The 18,320-nt window shown below is 47.5% G+C and overlaps 2 protein-coding genes across 3 annotated transcripts; both read left to right on the top strand.

Annotated features, from left to right (window-relative positions):
- The first annotated feature begins 331 nt into the window (after positions 1 to 331).
- On the top strand, positions 332 to 14,052 carry LOC125960223 (RING finger protein unkempt homolog). 2 transcript variants are annotated; one of them, XM_049693512.1, is made up of 12 exons: positions 332 to 964; positions 1,425 to 1,634; positions 4,482 to 4,904; positions 4,989 to 5,191; positions 5,284 to 5,519; positions 5,601 to 5,939; positions 6,003 to 6,111; positions 6,175 to 6,339; positions 6,428 to 6,707; positions 6,792 to 7,386; positions 7,462 to 7,620; positions 7,774 to 14,052. In XM_049693512.1, exons 1-12 carry the CDS (start codon positions 900 to 902, stop codon positions 7,966 to 7,968), a joined length of 2,979 nt encoding a protein of 992 aa, XP_049549469.1. In that variant the 5' UTR covers positions 332 to 899; the 3' UTR covers positions 7,969 to 14,052. The 2 variants fall into 2 exon arrangements, with proteins under 2 accessions (XP_049549469.1, XP_049549479.1); XM_049693522.1 differs by having other exon boundaries at positions 333 to 964; positions 6,205 to 6,339.
- Positions 14,053 to 16,107: 2,055 nt separating this feature from the next.
- On the top strand, positions 16,108 to 17,970 carry LOC125952831 (uncharacterized). Its single transcript, XM_049682602.1, has one exon. The coding sequence runs from the start codon at positions 16,108 to 16,110 to the stop codon at positions 17,968 to 17,970; it is 1,863 nt and encodes a 620-aa protein (XP_049538559.1).
- The last annotated feature ends 350 nt before the right edge of the window (positions 17,971 to 18,320 follow it).

Here is an 18,320-nt window from a genome sequence, read left to right as displayed (position 1 = left end):
GCAGATGGATGCACGATATTAAATTTCGTTGTTCCCCTAAAAAAAAAAAGAATTAACATGTTGGTCCTTCATTAAAATGTTGGTCCTGTAATAGAGAAAGGTACGATAAATCCATCGGGAACCAAGTTTACCGTTTTGCCAACTGCATTTAGGGGCGGTCACAAATCCTGCATTTGCCATATATTAAACTAGCAGCACAATGGCATTCTTTCGGTAGTCGCGTGGACACACGACGCCACAATCCTAAATGAGGGTGTGTGCGTTATACATGAGGTGAGTGGTATGCGTGTCGTCAGGTCGTTGGAAGCGAGTGAGTGGCGTTGTGCAAAACGACTCTGGAAAAGTGTTCCAGCAAGCAGCAGCAGCAGCAACTGGCACGGAGAAGAGAACGTTCGTTCATAACGATATATCTAAATATATATAACTATATGTATATTTATATATAGATATTACTACAAACTTTAAGTGAAACTAATCGGTGTCGAGGCGCCAGAAAGGGGCAAACTAGTCCGCGGGTGAGCGTGCATTAACCGACGCGTAGTGTGAGGCCCGAGGGCTTTTCGTCATATCGTGTGTGCGTGTGTGTTTTGTGTTCCTACCAGGAGGGGTACCAGGAGTTTATTGGAGCCGTTTCTTGTGCCCGGTGCTCCGGTGTGGCTTCTGTGGAGCCCCCGCACTAGTGGCAGCAACGGCAGCAGTCTGGCCCTCCATCTACCACCACCCTCACCACCACCATCACCACCACCTCCACGACCATCCACATCATTCACCCCGTCCGCCCCGGTCAACTCCAGCACGCAATTCGCAGCAGGCGCTGCGTCGCTGCTGCTGCCAGCCTGCGGCCATAGCGCTCCTCGGCGCGCAGTTCTGAGCGATAAACAACAGAAGAGGCCGCGAGAATGGCGTCGGCCGATCCGACTAAATCATTGTTTACAACACAGACGGAAAAACCGAACCATTATACGTAAGTAACCCGCGACCTGAAGTGTTGTCGCCATTCGTTGTCGTCAGCAACGTCATCGTCATCATTGTCGTCCGATCATCCATCCAGCATCTGCGATGGTGATATGCTCTGAGTTTTAGTTGTTTGAGGAGGCAACACGCAAAAAGGTTGCCCCACCGAAGCAGGACCAGCAGCTGCAGCAGCTGTGGTGGAGCTCCACAAGCGTTGTCGTCGCTTGCTCTCGCCGGTGACGATGACGATGATGTGGACGATGATGTTGGTTTCCCCGTCCTCTTCCGTCTTGTGATTTCGTTTGTCTCTTCTCTTTTCTGCTTTTCGGGGGTGACCGACCCACTAACCACTCCTTGGCTACGTCGAAACATTACGGTGGTCTATCCGGTGGTGGGCCCACCGCATCAAAACGCACCGTTCAACCAATAATGCGCGGATCCTCATTGATACGTCGCGCGCAAAAACACAGCTACCTAAAGGAGTTCCGCGTGGAACAGTGCCCATCGTTCCTGCAGCACAAATGCAATCAACATCGGCCGTTCGTGTGCTTCAACTGGCACTTCATGAACCAGCGGCGTCGGAGGCCCGTCCGAAGACGCGACGGTTCCTTCAACTATAGCGCCGACAACTACTGTCCTAAGTACGATGAAACGACCGGAATCTGTCCCGATGGTGACGAGTAAGTAATAATGCCAGCAACCCGATTTCAGCCCATGCCGCAACCTAAAAATGTGTTCGTGGGAGAGGGGAAAAGATTCCGCCGCTGCAGCATGTGCGTATCAGTTTTGCTCCCAAATCTGGAGCCCGCCTACGAGGTAGGCAATCGCTCCAGGCGCACCCCGTTGGTGATCAAAGTGTGTCCACCAAATTCCCTGCCCCCTTCTACCCCACCACATTCCTCTGGTGTGTATGTGCGTGTGTGTGTGTGTGTGTGTGTGCGCGCGTGCTCGCTCGTGCACCGGAGCGCTGGGGCGCATTGTCTTATGCTATGCGTGAACCTCCTTTTCGGATATTCGGGGCATTATTGGGAGTTGGCGTAATTAACTGCCACTGGCAATCGATCCGATCCACTAACGCGCGCGCTTGTTTGTGTATGTGTGTGCGAGTGCGCGAGGGAAGCCCACTGTGGTCAAAACGTGAAAACGGGCCCTCTCCGACGACAGTATTACTATCAACAACAAAAACCTGAAACATTGGTGAAGGCTTCTCCAAAAATAAACAAAAAGCTACACAAAGAGACGAGACGAGTGTGTGTATGTGTGAGAGGTTTAGAGGGAGAGAGACAACAAAATACGAACACCAACTTGTGACAAATGGTTTTGTGCGCGCCTGCCCCATGCCCAACCCACGCGTTTTTCGATGGGTATACTCCAGCAGAGGAGATATGGCACAAACCAACGACGCAATTTTAACATTCAACATTACTACCGCGACTAATCCACTGGAGCGAAAGAGAGAGAGGTAGCTATGGCAAGACGCCTTCTGCACCTTTTCCTCCGCTCGTGCATTTTGCATCGGCCGTTCGCATACGCACGTACCTACACGTACAACGTTGGAGACCGATGAGAGGCGACCAAACGAAATTGTCGTTTTTTTTTGTGCTCCTTCGGTTTGACGCTGTATTGCTCACAGCATCGCCCCCTTCTCATCATTTTATGCGCTTGTGTTGTAAAACTTCGGAGAGGGAGTGGGGGGACTCATAGCCTACCCGGGATACAGATGCGTGGTGCCCATGCAGTTGCTCCTTTGTGTGACCGCTCTTGACCGTGGAAAGCCTTGGTTTTCGTTTTCTTAATTCATTGCGCCTTCCATCTCTGTCTTTGCAGCTAGGCAATCGTGCAGAGTGAGATAGACAGATCGAAAAAGAGAGAGAGAGAAACGAAGAGCTCTCGCAACATATATTACTTCACCAGAAGGGGGAGCATCAATGCGCCGAATGTTTTTATTTTGTTTCCTCAGTCCACCCTCTACCCTCGCCATCTTCCCTCTATCAAACCAACCTTGCCCAACTGCTCAATCCACGCGACTGTTTGTCACGCTCTTGCTCCTTCCTTATTTGTTGAGTGCGTTTCACACGCTTTCTCTTTCTTTCTTTCTTCTCATTCCCTTTGATTCTCCTCTCCCAAGAGCCAACAATTGCGTTGTAACTTCACGACGTGACTGATGACGCTGTGTGTGTGAACGCGAATCTATAGATTCCGCGGAATGTAATATTTTCGGGTATTTATTTAGGAACTCATTTCATTTCATTGATCGCGCACAAGATTGCCACTTCCTCGATCAATGTCTGTCGCGGATCGTTCGCTGATGCAATACCCCATACCCTCCACTCTTTCTCTCACTCTCTCATTCTCTCTCGCTCTCTCTCTCTCTCTCTCTTTTTCTGTGTTCTGTGTCGTTGCTTTTTTTTTCAAGATTCCCCCTTGCAGGGACGGAGTGACAAGGGGATTAGGGGAAGGAGGGGGAGGATAAATGTATGGTAGAGAGGCGAAAAAGCGATCCTCAACATCGCCATCTTGAACCTTGTTTCATAATCTCTTTGTTTGGGTTTTGCGGGTTCTAGAAACGCGTTTTCGCTAACAAATCGGCGTCCCGCAGTCGTACTCCACATTGTGTGGCTCTATTTGTGTGTGTGTGCGCGTTTGTGTGTGTGTATGCGACAGCGTTGGCGCGCTTTCCTTACCCTAGTATGTATGTGTATGTGAATGTGCTGTGTGCGTCGTCAATGAGTCAGTGAAGAATCCTTACTGCGCGTGCGTATCGCCATGTTTATGCATGTGTATGCGTTGTGCATGATGCAAAACAATCAGACCCACATGGTGTGGCACAGGCAGCGCTGGATGGATTATGTGTACCATATATCAATGGCTTTGATGTCATCTGCTCCCTCTCAGCATCAAGGCGAAAGGCATAAATTGGTAAAACGTCAACAATGATGCTTTGGTAAACGATGAGCCTTCCTTAACTCCTTCTCTTTATTGTAGCGACCTCCAAGATAAGGGAGGTGCGTAATCATACTGTTAACCGTCACCAACGTACTAGCAGGCACACGGAGAAAACGCAAGCAACAGCTTGCGACCTCGCATATGTATGCCATCGGAAAAAGAGTGAAAGAGAGATAAATAGAAAGAGGGTTTTCACATCCAGTTTAAGTCCCACTGGAAATCAGGGAGAAGCGAGACAATTTTTTCGCACGCCTTGCATCACATCACACTTCATATGCCCGAAGGCCAAAGGAAGATGAAGCCCGAAGGGGCGTTTGTTACATATGGTTAACCTCGTCGAAAATGTTTAAACAATTTAGATCTAACATTTTGTTGTCACTGTTAAATAAGGATCTATTCGAATATGCTTCGTCGTTCAATGCCTATCTGTTCAAGGCTTAATTTAGCAACACACCGAAGCATTTGGGTACAGAATCCAATTGATATTCGAGCCCATTAGTAGTGTCAAGTACACACGGGCGAAGGCATGTGAAATTGAAACTATTTCTTTATTCTTTTTATTTTTCGCGTCTATTCCGTAGCTGCCCGTTCCTGCACCGTACGGCTGGCGACACGGAGCGACGGTATCATCTGCGCTACTACAAGACGTGCATGTGCGTACACGACACGGACGCGCGCGGTTACTGCGTGAAGAATGGACATCACTGTGCGTTCGCGCATGGTATCCACGATCAACGACCGCCAGTGTATGACATCAAGGAACTAGAGGCACTGCAGAATGCGGACGTGACCGGCGAGGGTGGTCTGAACGGGCCGAACGTTCTGGATAAAGAGCGCAACCTGATGAACGAGGACCCGAAATGGCAGGACACAAACTATGTGCTAGCGCACTACAAGACGGAACCGTGCAAGCGGCCGCCGCGCTTATGTCGCCAGGGATACGCCTGCCCGCAGTTCCACAACAGCAAGGACAAGCGCCGAAGTCCACGAAAGTACAAGTACAGGTGAGAAACCGGTGCTGGTGCTGCTGTCACTGGTACACATAAGATATGGCTGTAATGCTATTGCTTTGGGCATTCCCTCCACAGGTCGACACCATGTCCGAACGTGAAGCACGGGGAGGAGTGGGGCGAGCCTGCTAACTGTGAAGCGGGCGATAACTGCCAGTACTGCCACACGCGCACCGAACAGCAGTTCCATCCCGAGATCTACAAATCAACCAAGTGCAACGATGTCCAGCAGGCCGGCTACTGCCCGCGCTCCGTGTTCTGTGCGTTTGCGCACGTCGAACGTAAGCTACCTCATCCACCTGCTGCTTGCCAACTGTACAGCGGGAGCCACATTCACGGAGAATGTATTTTTACTGTTTCCTTCCTTTTGCAGCTTACGTTGTAACGGAGGAGATGAGCCTGAGAGGTGACCTGGACTCGCAGACGCTCGCGTTAAGTGATATGCTATCCTCCGTACTACCGACGGGCGATGGCAGTGGAGCGGTTGGTGGTGCTCCCGGATCTTCGGTACTCAGTGCGCTTGGTGGTAATGCTGGCTCGGTGCCACCAGGTACCGGTGCTGGCTCCATTGGCTCCGGTGTGAAAAAGGAAGTTACCCACGAGCTAGCGGTGAGTATTGTTGGTGGTGCCCGGAGAAAAATGAGAGACTAGACATGACATCCATTTTGACGTACATCCATCCGGGCACAGAACCTCTCCTACTTTCAGTTGCTGCAGAATGGTAGCGCGGAAAGCAGCGAATCTGCTAGCACCAGTAGTCTCGGCTCGAATCATAGCTCGCACAATAAAGCGCCAGGCGCCCAGCTGCAGCAACAGAAGAACAATGGCGGCACCGGATCAAACAACAGCAGCATGCTCGGTAACAATGGACACGGTGGTAGTGGTGGTGGTAGTGGTACAGGCCCGCTCTGTGGTCTCGGGTTGCTTAGCAATGGTGGCGCAGGAGCGAACGGAGTGAATGGCGGCGTACCTACCACTGGTAGCTCTCTACTGTCTAGCATCGACTTCAATTCCGACCTTCCTAAGCAGGTACACGTGCAGTGATGTATGCAGTCTGGAGTGTTTTCTTATTTCTCTTTCTTTCTCTGGCAGTTGGTTGCGATTGAAAACGATCTCACATTGAATCCACTGAATCCTCTAGAGCGCAAACGGATATGGAATCAGCTCTGCAATATCGGCTCTCCCTTGGATGGTGGAATGTGTATGTGTTGCCATTAGCTTACTGTAACCAACAGTTGCCTATAAACTGCATTTACCTATGTAGCACGTTCTCTTTTATGCACCTCCGCTGTAGTTGAACTTGGTCGACGCGAAACGATACATGGCTTGGATAATCCGATTTCGTCAGGTCTCGCTTCGACCGGCTTGCTAGCCAGTAGCTCAGCACCCGTAAACATTCCGGGCTCACCAATGGGTAACTCGATATCGGGTATGTTTCAGTCATGATCAGCATGTGTATGTGGTAGCTAATAATTGCTTTATTATTGAATTGTGTGTTGCTGATGCGGATGCTCTAGGTTTGCTGCAAGGTACATCGGCACCGGTCAACATTCCTGGTAGCTCGCTTGGCCACAACTTTAGCCCATCATCACATTCAAACCTGTTCGGCTTGAATGATCCTTTCGGCGGTCCACCATCACACCATCATCATCATCACATAGGCAGCGGCTCAGCGCCGAAACTCGGCAATCGCGGCAACTCCTACGGTGGCCACAATCACACCGACAACCTTTTCTTCCAGTCGCACATCATTTCGCCGGGGCTCGGTGACGGTTTATCAGCCAGTCCGGAAATTAGGTAGGCGTAAACACTAAATTTATATGACACTTTATGCTATTTCCTATTTACTGACGATGGTATTGTTTTGTTTTGATTTTGTAGAAGAATCACGGAGCTGAATCCACTTAGTGGAGAGCTAGGTAGTACTACCAATAATCTGCTGTTTACCGATAGCCAACACCATCAGGTGCAGCAATCACAGCAGCAACAACAACAACAGCAGCAGCAACAACAACAACAACAACAACAACAGCAGCAACAGCAGCACCAGCAACTGCAACAACAGCAAATGCAGCAAGCAGCTGTCGCAGCTGCAGCGGCCGCAGCCGCCGTCGTTGCTGCCGCGAACCAAGGAAACAAACAGTCAATGGTAAATCATTCATACCCTCTATCACCACTTGTCACCGCCACCAAAGCTGTTCAACAGCAACAACAGCAGCAGCAACAACATCAACAACAGCAACAGCAGCAACAACAGCAGCAACAGCAACAGCAGCAGCAGCAGCAGCAGCAGCAGCAGCAACAGCAACAGCAACAGCAACAGCAACAACAGCAGCAGCAGCAGCAGCAGCAGCAACAGCAACAACAGCAGCAGCAACAACAGCAACAGCAGATACTGAACTGGGAGGAGCACGTACTACACGCTACCAACGCCTGTGAAGCTTGGAAGGCCCAAATGGAAGAAAGCAATCGAAAGGTATTCCTGAAGCGAATGGCTGATAGCTGAATAATCTAACGTCATCTTGGTATCGTTTTGTGTTTTTGTTTGCAGACGGCGATAGCAGAGCAGCAGCGCGATGAAGCCTTATCGCACGTGAAGGCATTGAAGGAGAAACTGGAACAGCTAAGCATAGGTGGTGGTAATAGTATCAGCAACCATCGGACAAACGATCTGCGTGGCATGTCGCTGCCGAAGCTGAAAAGTATTCAGGTAGACTTGCCCACTCAGCACTAAATAGTATAAGCAACAATCGGCAATTTATTGATTGCATTGGTGTCGTACACCATCATGTGCAGTGTTGCTTGTTGAGCTACCAACATATTGTACTTACGATCTTGTCTGTTTTCCATTTACATCTTGTAGGCGAAACTACGAGCGGAGATTGAGGAGGTGGAGAAAGTATTATATCTCGAGACGGCCACCAAGTGCATGAAGTGCGAAGAGAACAATCGGTCGGTCACACTAGTTCCGTGCAATCATTACGTGCTGTGTGACGCATGTGCGGCAACACAGCGCGAATGTCCCTACTGCCAAACACCCGTGGCATCGCAGTCGTAAATCATCTCTTAGCCATCTCCACACAAACCCACATCATGTACCAACAACCTTCTCTTGTGGCTGACAAAATGACCATGAATGAATTATGATGGTAACGAGTTCCATCCTGTTGCTATGAACATTTTAAGGTTCGCAAGAGCAGCCACGCAACAACAAATACGTTATCTGTTAGCCATCTACGCGACAAATCAAACAACAAAAAGTTCAATTTATAGTTATAGCTTATTATTTCTGGTCTGCCTAGAACTTCTAGCAACAGGTTTACGGGCTTTTCAAAGACAGACAAGAATGAAAAAAATAAGGAAGACAAGGCATAGAAAAGAGAGAGCAGGAGATACGAAAAAGAGAGGGAGCGAGAAATTACAGAACGCATTTTTCTATACAGTAGCTACCCACAGAGCAGTTTTTCAACAGCTTGTTCGCTTATACAGTTTAGGAAGTTTTGTTAGATTAAGCAGCTAAATTATTGATTATTGTACATTCATTTTTAATTCATTTGTGTTAGGTGTATAAGAAAGTTGCTGGCCACTTTGATGTTTGTTTTGTTATTTTGACTTCTATAACGAAGTATTGCAGGAGCAGGGTCTCCAAAAATAGTTATCTCCGTTGGTGAATAATTTCTCAATTTATTTTTTAGCTGCAAGCACAAAATAGCATATTTTTTTCGTTAAATTGTTATTAGCTTACTGGAAACTGTCATTTGGCGCCTTGGAATTTTTATTTTGATCCTTGTGCTGATATACGATACCTAATATATTGCAACTGTAAAACAGCGCCCAGACGACACACAAAGTTATCGCGAATACTTTCACGACCTTCAAAACACAACACAAGGTCACTGTTTACATATGATTTGACAGCTCCAAAAGGTGCGGCAAGCTCGTTCTCGCTTGCTCGCTCGCTACACGTGCATTTCAGTTCGTCGTCGTTTAGACGCCGTTTATAAAACATCAACAAGCGTTGGTTTACAACATCAATTAAGGCCCCTATTGTGGAAATCACGAGTCGTACTCGATTCGAAACACAAAGTCCTGGCCAAAGCTTTCTTATACACCTTATACCTCAGAATTTAAGGCAAGGCTAAGCTGGTGCCCGACCAGTAGAATACATTCGAAGGTTATATTCTAACAATTAAGTTTTTTTCTTTTCCTATTCCAATATAACTCAGCAATCAACCTTGGAAATGGAATGAAAATTTACAGAATGAGATATTTTTTTAATAGATTGTGGCTCTCACATTCGAATTTCGACTAGTCGTTTCAGACCTGTGTTTTCGCGGTGCAAGTGCCTCGGCACTGCCACCCTCGCTGCGAGTCATCTCGAAAGAGACACACAGCAGCAGGGTGGTAACGGGAAACCAAGCTAGTGGTTTAGTGGGTGTAAGTCCCACACTGTTCCTGAGGACTTTCCTCAGGTTCGTACATTAAAGCATGGAAAAGTTAATACTTGGCCGCACAAAATAGGTTATATCTCAACCAAAAAATGACGTATAATGAAAAGAAAGGTGTCATTTTGTAGGTTTTCTTTTTAAGTTTCCTTATGATAATTGTCAAATAGAAATCGATGGAACGAAAATCCAGACATTATTGTGTATTGATAGCTTTCCCTATGAAATCGATCTATTTGAATACAAAACATTAACGCCATACCTTCGGCAAAAACAGCTACCTAAATCATGCCAAACTTACACAGGATCATTGGTGGACGAATGAAGAACAAAATCCTTTACTGTAGACACTCTTTTCTTGCACAAATTTCTAATGAACGTTAAACGCTCTCAACGAAATGGCAAAGTGACCACTGAGCGCGCTGCAATGATTAAACAAAAGCGGCCAAATATTAACTGTTCCAAGCTTTAGTATTCCATCTAGTTTGTCAAACGGAGAAAAAAAAACATTCGAATATCGAGAGAGTGGATAATGAGGCTGAAGACTGGCCTATCGGGATAGTGGTGTGAATCTAATATTGTCGTGCAGTTGAATTCTTTCAGTAAAAAGTTAATAACGAACGTTGTAACAAACGATATTTATTAATTATTGTTTGTGTCAGGAGCGAGAATTGACAAGAAGAATCGAATTGAATTGATCAACAAGACAAACAAAGAGGGAAAATAGCGGCTAAAGGCGATGGTAAACTATATACGCTATATACACCTATAGACAACACTATACCACCCTACCCAGTCCAAAAACCAGATCAAATTAATAAACAAAACCCACCGTTTGTGAACTTAAGACAGAACAAAGTGCGCAAATAGAAGCATTACAGAACAAAAAAGCATTATAGCTACATAGAATTGAAGAATGGTGAAAGTCACCAATTATGAATTACGGCCGGATACTACGAAAGATAAAGCATACAATAGAAAGAAAATAATTGGAACTTTGCATTCGAATATTTGATTATCAACTTACCAACCTCTCAAATATTTTTTTTTGTTCTGCAAATCATACCGCCAAATCCCCTTCCTTATTCCCCACTCAAAACAATCACGCTATACAATTAAACTTAGCGGGGACAAAATCGAATTCGTACTTCAAATGAAAAGCGCACTCGATTGCCACAGGAAAATCACAAAGAATACAACTGAAACAAAATTCTCAACCGATAGAAAATAAAACTCATAATAGTAGCGTTTTTGTCTGAATACACATGAACACGCGGGACGATGGGACACAGTTGCATGTCACATGTAACATAGTGTCTAGTCGGAAAAGAGAAAGCAATTAAAATGAAATAAATACCCTCGCTAATTGGGAAGTTGGGAGTTCTATGGAGTGTGGGCCGTGTATTTAAAAACAATCGGATGAATACAAAACAGCATACCTAGCTGGAACAAGAGACGTAGCACGAACTAAATATGCTGGGATGTAGAAGATATAAAAACAAAAATAAATAAAAGGTAAATTATATTTATATTAGGAATTTCTAAATATTCACTAAGCAAACTATCTAAGGTAACAATCAACACACAATACAAAAACATGTCAAAGTCGAGAAAACAAATGGAGTGCGCGTGGGTGGGGAATGCGTAGAACTGTGTGGAGGTAGATTGCCTAGTCGGTTGAGTACTATCGAACGATTGGTAACAAAGTAAAAAGGCTTGAGTATGACGGTGGCACCGTGTATAGATATATATAATATATATCTATATATTTTATTTATATACAATGTGGTACTCATATGCAATGAAAGCATAACACTGTGTATGTAAATAATTGATCGCTAGAAAACCACGAAGAAGATGATGGACGATTGGATGAAAGGTAGGGGAGAATAATGCAGAAAATGAAAAACTAGAAATGAAAAACCGTTATTGTGGGCGGATGTCATCGGATGGTCGCGATGTTCAATCTGCTCGTGATTAGTGAAGAGTGAACGACGGTTAAACATATGCATTGACCAATAGTTCAATCAAATGATGGCTAAGAAGGAAAAGCTGAGAGATGTAAGAAGCACGCGTTTTGCGGCGCCCCTTCGATCGAACAATCGAAGCATGATCCAAATATTATGTGTTTAGGGCATTCAAACTCATCACACCAGCGCAGCGCTGCGTTCCCAAATGTCTCCAACGCCAGAATCTAGGTTCTTTCACGAAATGCCACAAAGCACCTGGTATACACCGAAAAGTGCATACAGACTACTGCTATCGGGCGGAGCATAAGGGGAGACTGCGACTGTGACCCACCCACAAGAAATGAACGGTGCAGCAGACGAACACTTCATTATTTCAACGGCACACATACCATTTAGCAATAGACGGAGCGGCGAGTGTATCAAAGCGGCAGGCAGTGTTAGGGTAGTGCGTAATGAAATGCGATTGGGTGTTTGTTAACTTGAGACGAATACTATCCACCCAGCGCGGCGGACATTTTGTTGCCTTGCTGTATGCTCACTAGCCATTATCAGCCTGATGTATCCAACAATCCGCCAAGACGTTACACTCACGACAACGACGAGAGGGACGAAATCGTACAATCGGGTCAGGTAGTAGATGGCACCGCTGGCTTGTGAGCGTGCGCAAATTTAGCCGCAGGTCTCCAGAAAAATGTTGTAAGAACATCCAGGCTGGTCCCAAGATCAAAACCGAACCGGATGGACCGATTGATGGAGTGATGTTGGAGGAAGCATATATGTGACAAACTATTGCTTAGTGGTTTTGGGGGTAGCGAAAACAAAAATTAATAACAAAAAAAAAACAAGCAAAACAATTTAAATACACAACTAGAATAATCAATTACAATGATATATAAATCTATATATATTATATATATTATTTACAATAATATATGTAATATGTATACATATATTCTAATAAATTAAACTATATTTGAACCAACGAGGAAAAGCAATCAACCGATTGTGTTTGAAGCAAAAAGAAAAAAAAAACAAATTAAACGTTATAGAGAAACAGAAAATGATGATAAATAAAGAATTGATTGGAGTATTATGAACACACAAAGGAATATGGAAGGATGGTAGTGCCGGTAGTCTGATGTATGTTTAAAGGCTGTATTCCGCACGTTCGCGGTGAAATACAGCGTCGTGCGTCACCAACCGCATCCACTACTGGGAGTTGTTTCATGATAAACAAAAGGGATATTATATATACATATATAATAACACATGAGAAAGCTAAAGCTAAAAACAAGCAACACAACACTATTAGGATTTTTCAAATTTGATAATATGTAATCAGATACTATATGTTTATTGCAAAACAATATAACAGAGGCAAAAAGAGAAAGCAACAGAGAGTGGGAGATAGAGAGAAGAGAGAGAGAGAAAATGAAAGAATGACAGAAAGAGAGGTAAATCACAGATAGGTTTGTTCTGAATGACATAATCGGAATTACCATTTATTAGAATTCGAATAAAACAAACGAACATCGCAGCAGCGTTCTTAATTGAGCCACTCATAAACATCTCTCGGTCTCCATCCACCCTGTTTTTTGGTTCTTAATCGTTTCTCCGACTTCTATTAATTCCGTTTCGCTCTCTTTTTTTTTTGGCACAACTCCTCCCATGTTACGCTCCCTCCCTCGAAACATGCCCACAACATGCGAAGCAGGCTATTCCGATAGGCTCGCTATTCCGAGCTCGGATTTCGGTGATCTGATGCATGGCATGGCGTGCACGAATCCTTTCAGCAAACAGGAATTGGTGTAGAGTAGTGATCCTATGTCTCAGTTGTACCAGACGTTGTCTAGGCTTACGCGAAATAGACCCACCTATCCATTCACCGACGGTCATTGTCCGTTAACCAACGTCTTACGTTCCGATCTTACCGCGCAAGTGAAGAAGGCCTTCCGCGCTAGGGCATCGATTAAGGAACGTACAATCCAATCACGATGATCACGCTACCACCGATGTCATTGCGTTGGTAAGCGAAGCCGCGACACCGGTTACACCGTGCTGTCGGTGCTGCTTGGCCATCTGTAAATCCAGCAATGGTTACAAGCCGGAAGCGATCGTGATTTACTATGTATTATATAACAAATAACAAATGCCATTGCAGGAACTTTGTATAAACAGTAAGATGATAAAGAGACAGAGAGAGAAAGAGAGAGAGAGAGAGAGAGAGAGAGAGGGAGAGAGAGACAGAGAGAGAAACCAGGCACCGAATGATATTCTCAGGACGATCTGGCCGTTGACGGTGGGGTTTTGAAGGGATGCTGGGAGGAGAAATGTGCTAACTATGTGATGGCGAACCAAACGCCATATTCATATTCTATACATAACAGCCGTAGGTCATCCCAACGTTTCCGCCTAGTGGTTCTACTGCTCTTCCAGGCAGTGTCCAGGTACTAATAGCCAGAGCTTTATTCCCTTCACCCAGTCTTGTGTGTGTGTGTGTGAATATGTGTATATGTGTGGTTATGTTTTTTGCAGCTCCCCTGCGTACTGCTTGCTACTTCTAGCCTCTACCTAGCTACCTGTTGAGCCTGCCTGAGCAATACACTACCTACTGGCCCACTACCTACCACTACACGATGTAAACCTGCGTCTGCCTACCAGGTGCAAGTAGCCAGGCAGGACCGAGAACTCTTTAGCAACGCATCCCTTTCCCCCCCCCCCCCCCCCAATTCCCAGACACGATTTTCTAGAAGCCCCTTTCGTTTTCGGCAGGCACATATACGCGGAGAAGGACAAATAAAATTAAAAAAAAGAAGAAAATAAAAATTCCGGTTGCTCGTAGGTAGGAACTAAGCGACGGGAAAACCGGGGATGGTAAAAGTGCTTGGACAAATCGTCAAGACAAATTAGGCAATCCACAAACACACTAACGCTCACTTGATATCCTAGTTTCCATTACAGCAGGCATACAAATGAAACGAAACAAATCAGCACAGCGTATCTGATACTGCATACTGATAAGAAGAGATGAGAGAAAGAGAGAGAGAGAGAGAAAGGGAGAAAGAGAGACAGATAGAGAGCCAGAGAGTGAAAGGTGTAGAGCGGAAAAAGGTAAAGGTAATAAAGAGAGGAGAAGGGTGATTATAGGTTATTGAATACAAATGTGTAATAGAGAAGGGGCGTAATTTAAAAGAGTACATAAGAAAATGAGACAAAACAAAAATATAAACAAATCAATCGTTTGATGCGAAACCTATTAAAAAGAATACACAGGTGTACAACCGATATTACCAAATAAACTAAAAAACAAGGAAACCAACAAACAAAGAGAATAAAACAAAACGAAACGAAAACAAAAAAGAAAAAAAAAGTAAAGCAAACACATATTGCATGCATGGAAAGATAGAGAAAGAAAGAGAGAGAGAGAGAGAGATAAAGAGAAAGAAAAGAGAAGCAGGAGCTAGGGTCTTGTAACAGAAGGGAGACGAAAGGAAATGGTTATGCTATTTGAAGAAAGGGGGGGTATTGTGCGGAAAGGGTGGCTATGTGGCTGGTAGGCGAATCTTTGGTGGACCCTCGCGAGGGCGGTAAAAGGCAACAATAAAATAGGAAGGCAGAGAAAGAGAAAGAAATGAAAAACACATTAAGCTATTTTACTAAAATAAAAAAGTAGTTATGAACCTATATACAAAATGAGACATTACTTTGAAAGAGAAAGTTACAGAGAAAAGATAGGAAGAGACGAGGGGCGAAAGAAGAGATATTAAGGAATGGAGTATGCGGGATGGGAAAAGGGGGTTGGGCGCCGGATCAACGAAGATGGGGACAAAAAAGGGGTTTAGGCGGGGGACGAAGCAAAACTACAACTCGGTTGGAAGGCGTTCTGCCTTTCCATTCTCCTGTCTAAAACAAACCGGTCAGCATGTCCGGCGCTGTGTACGCAAAACAAAACAAAAAATGCTAAAAACCACTTACCACAACAAGTAAACAAGAAAAGCGTAGAAACCGAAACAAGAAAGAATAAAAAGCGAGAGAACCCAGGGAAGAAAACGAGAGCAAAACACACAAACAAAAACCGTCTGACCTACTACCATCTGCACCTCTACCCCCCCCCCCCTCCCCCGCTACCACCATTCTCCTTCGGCCCCACACAAAAAGGCAAACAAATGATGCGAAACGAATCCTTGCGCTGGGGAGCAGCAGTAGAAGAAAATGAGGAAAAAGAAGCAGCAGCAGCAGCGGCGGCGGCGGCGGCGGTGGCGGTGTGGCGGGCGCGGTAAACGCAGTAAGCATAGAATATAACAAATTATAGAAATCAAATTGTTCTCCCACACGCAATTTCCCCCCCAAAACTCCGCTCCCGAAAAAAAACCAACCTGCTTCACTGCCTCCTCTTTTTACATCCTCGATCCCCCCCCCGCTCCCATCCCCAATATGTAGTAGCGCGTTGAGTGTACAATTCCCCTCTCGGTTGGTATGCATTGGGCTATTTTAAGAAAAACAAAAGACGAATAAAAATGAATTATTATGATAATGAACTGGATGCATATGCGCGCCTCGATGGTGACAATCGAATCTATCCTTTTTTTTTTGCTCGATTGATGATGATGATGATGCAGCAATCTCGACGGAGCCTGGTGCCTTTTACGTTGATCACGCTCGCAGCGTGACCGGCAGCAAACTCACTAAATAACGAATGAATCGCTCGCTGGACTGGGTTGGTATGTGACTGGTAGTGTACAGTAGCAGTAGAGTAGCCGAGTAGAGTAGAGTAGAGCAGTAATGCAGCTGGTGGTGCCGCTGCTTCCGCTGCTGGTCAGCCAGGGCGGCTCAGCAACCGCTCGCTACCTGGCATCGTGGTCCGGATGCACTGGTGCGATCATGGAACGGTTTGCCACCGATCGCACCGGCGCGCCCAACACCGACGGCGGTTGGCAGCTGAACGCGTTCGGGATGGACTCGCGCAATCCTTCCTACTTTCAGCGTGATCTGTTCGATCGGCTGCTGCCCCGCTTGAGGCCAGTGCCGGTGAGCGTCAACCTAGCGCCGTACGAGTCAACGGTCGATTACAACCCGCGCCAGCAGCTGGTGCTGATCGTGATCGATAAGCAATCGCTGGCCGCGTTCACCCGCACCCACCTGCCCCGGCTCGTGGCCAAGAATGTCGAGTTTCGGGGTTACTTTCTGTTACTGTTACTGCATCGGGATGCGACAACGAACGACGATGACGTGGTGAAGGCGCTTGAGCGGCTCTGGTGGTATCGCATCTACAACGTGGTGCTCCTGGTCGTTGCTCCTGGTGATACTACCGGGTATCGGCACCGGCACCGGATCCACCTGATCGCCTACCGACCGTACGGTCCCGGGGGGTGCTGCGAGTGCATCCGGCCACTCCGGATCGGTCAGTGTGTGGATGGGCGATTGCAACAGCCGCACGGTGCCGGTGCCTTCCCGTACGCTCGGTTCGAGCGCAACTTCTACGGCTGCCAGCTGCGTATCGCTAGCTTCGAGCGTATCCCGTTCATGCAGTTCGGTCGGGCGTCCGGTATCGAGCTGGGCGGTATCGAGGGCCGCCTGCTGCAGCTGCTGGCCGGGAAGCTTAACTTTAGCGCAACGATCGTACAACCACCGGACGATGGGCAGGTGTGGGGCCGAATCTACCCGAACGGCACCGCGGACGGTGCACTGCGGCTGGTGGTGGACGGGACCGCTCACCTGGCACTCGGTGGTTACTTCCCCTATCCGGCGCTGCTCGCCACGACGACCCAATCGTACAGCTACTACATCAGCGACTTTGTGCTGGCCGTCCCGGAAGCGCTCGCGACCGCGACCAGCCCGTTCGAGCAGCTGCTTAAACCATTCCGCTGGCCAATCTGGACGCTGATCGGTACCGAGCTAACCATCGGGCTCGGGCTCTGGCCGTGGCCGCTTACGCTGTGGCGAGCACTGCTCGGTGATTCGCTACCCCGTTCCTCGTTGTGCCCGGTCGCTGGGGGCCGGGTACGGGCACTGTTTGCCCTCTGGCTGCTGCACGCGACGGTACTGCGCGAGAGCTATAAGGGTTCGCTGGTCGGCTACCTGACCGCGGCTGCGCCGCTCGCCGACATCAGCAGCCTGCGGGTGCTGGTGGACGCCGGTTACCGGCTCGCGATGACCGAGGAGCTGCTGCATCAGGTGTTCGAGGGTCGGGCACCGCCCCGGTTGCTACTGTTCGAACCGGGTGCCGGACCGGCCCTGCTCGAGCGCATCCTGCGCGACCGGGAGCGCACCGCGGTGGTCTACACGCGCGAAGAGATCATCGCGATCAACCAGCGCGATCGGGCGACCATCAACTTTCGGCTGTCGGACGAGAAGCTGCTGTCGTTCCACTTCAGCATGTACTTCAAGCGGTCGAGCCCGCTGACCGGTGCCTTCAATTGGTACATTAGGCGCGTCCTTGCCGCCGGTTTCGTGTCGCGCTGGCACGCCGACATGCTCGACCGCCGTTTCCTGCGTCCCACGCTCACCGACGGCGGTCAGGCGGTGGAGGTGGTGGTACTAACGCTCGACCATCTTGCCAGTGCCTACCTGCTACTGGCGGCCGGTCTGTTGGCTGCCACCGTTGCCTTTACCCTCGAGCGGCGGCGGGTGCACCCTGGGCACTGACTTCGTGGGAACGATCGAGCATAAAAGCGTCCGTTTGCTCCGTTCTGCTCACCAATCGAGTCCTATGAGTCCGTCCGTCCGAGTCGCATCACGTCCACCCGAGCACCGAACAGAAATGGAAACGGTGCAGCAGCTGTTTCGGGTACTCGGTGAACGGGTCGCCAAGCTACCGGTGGCCCAGCAGACCGAAATCATCGACTCCGTTCGCCAGATGATTGACGCGTCGCAGCAGATGAACCGCAGCAGTGTTGGCATATCTTCGGTTACCACCAGCAGCACCAGCCTCAACAGCAGCAGTAGCAGTAGGAGCACCGGTGGCATGCTGGGGAAGAGCGCGTCCAGCTACGAAA

The sequence above is a fragment of the Anopheles darlingi genome, chromosome X (genome assembly GCF_943734745.1).
Source record: "Anopheles darlingi chromosome X, idAnoDarlMG_H_01, whole genome shotgun sequence".
NCBI classification, from domain to species: Eukaryota; Metazoa; Arthropoda; class Insecta; order Diptera; family Culicidae; genus Anopheles; species Anopheles darlingi.
This window is presented reverse-complemented; position numbering and strand designations above follow the sequence as displayed.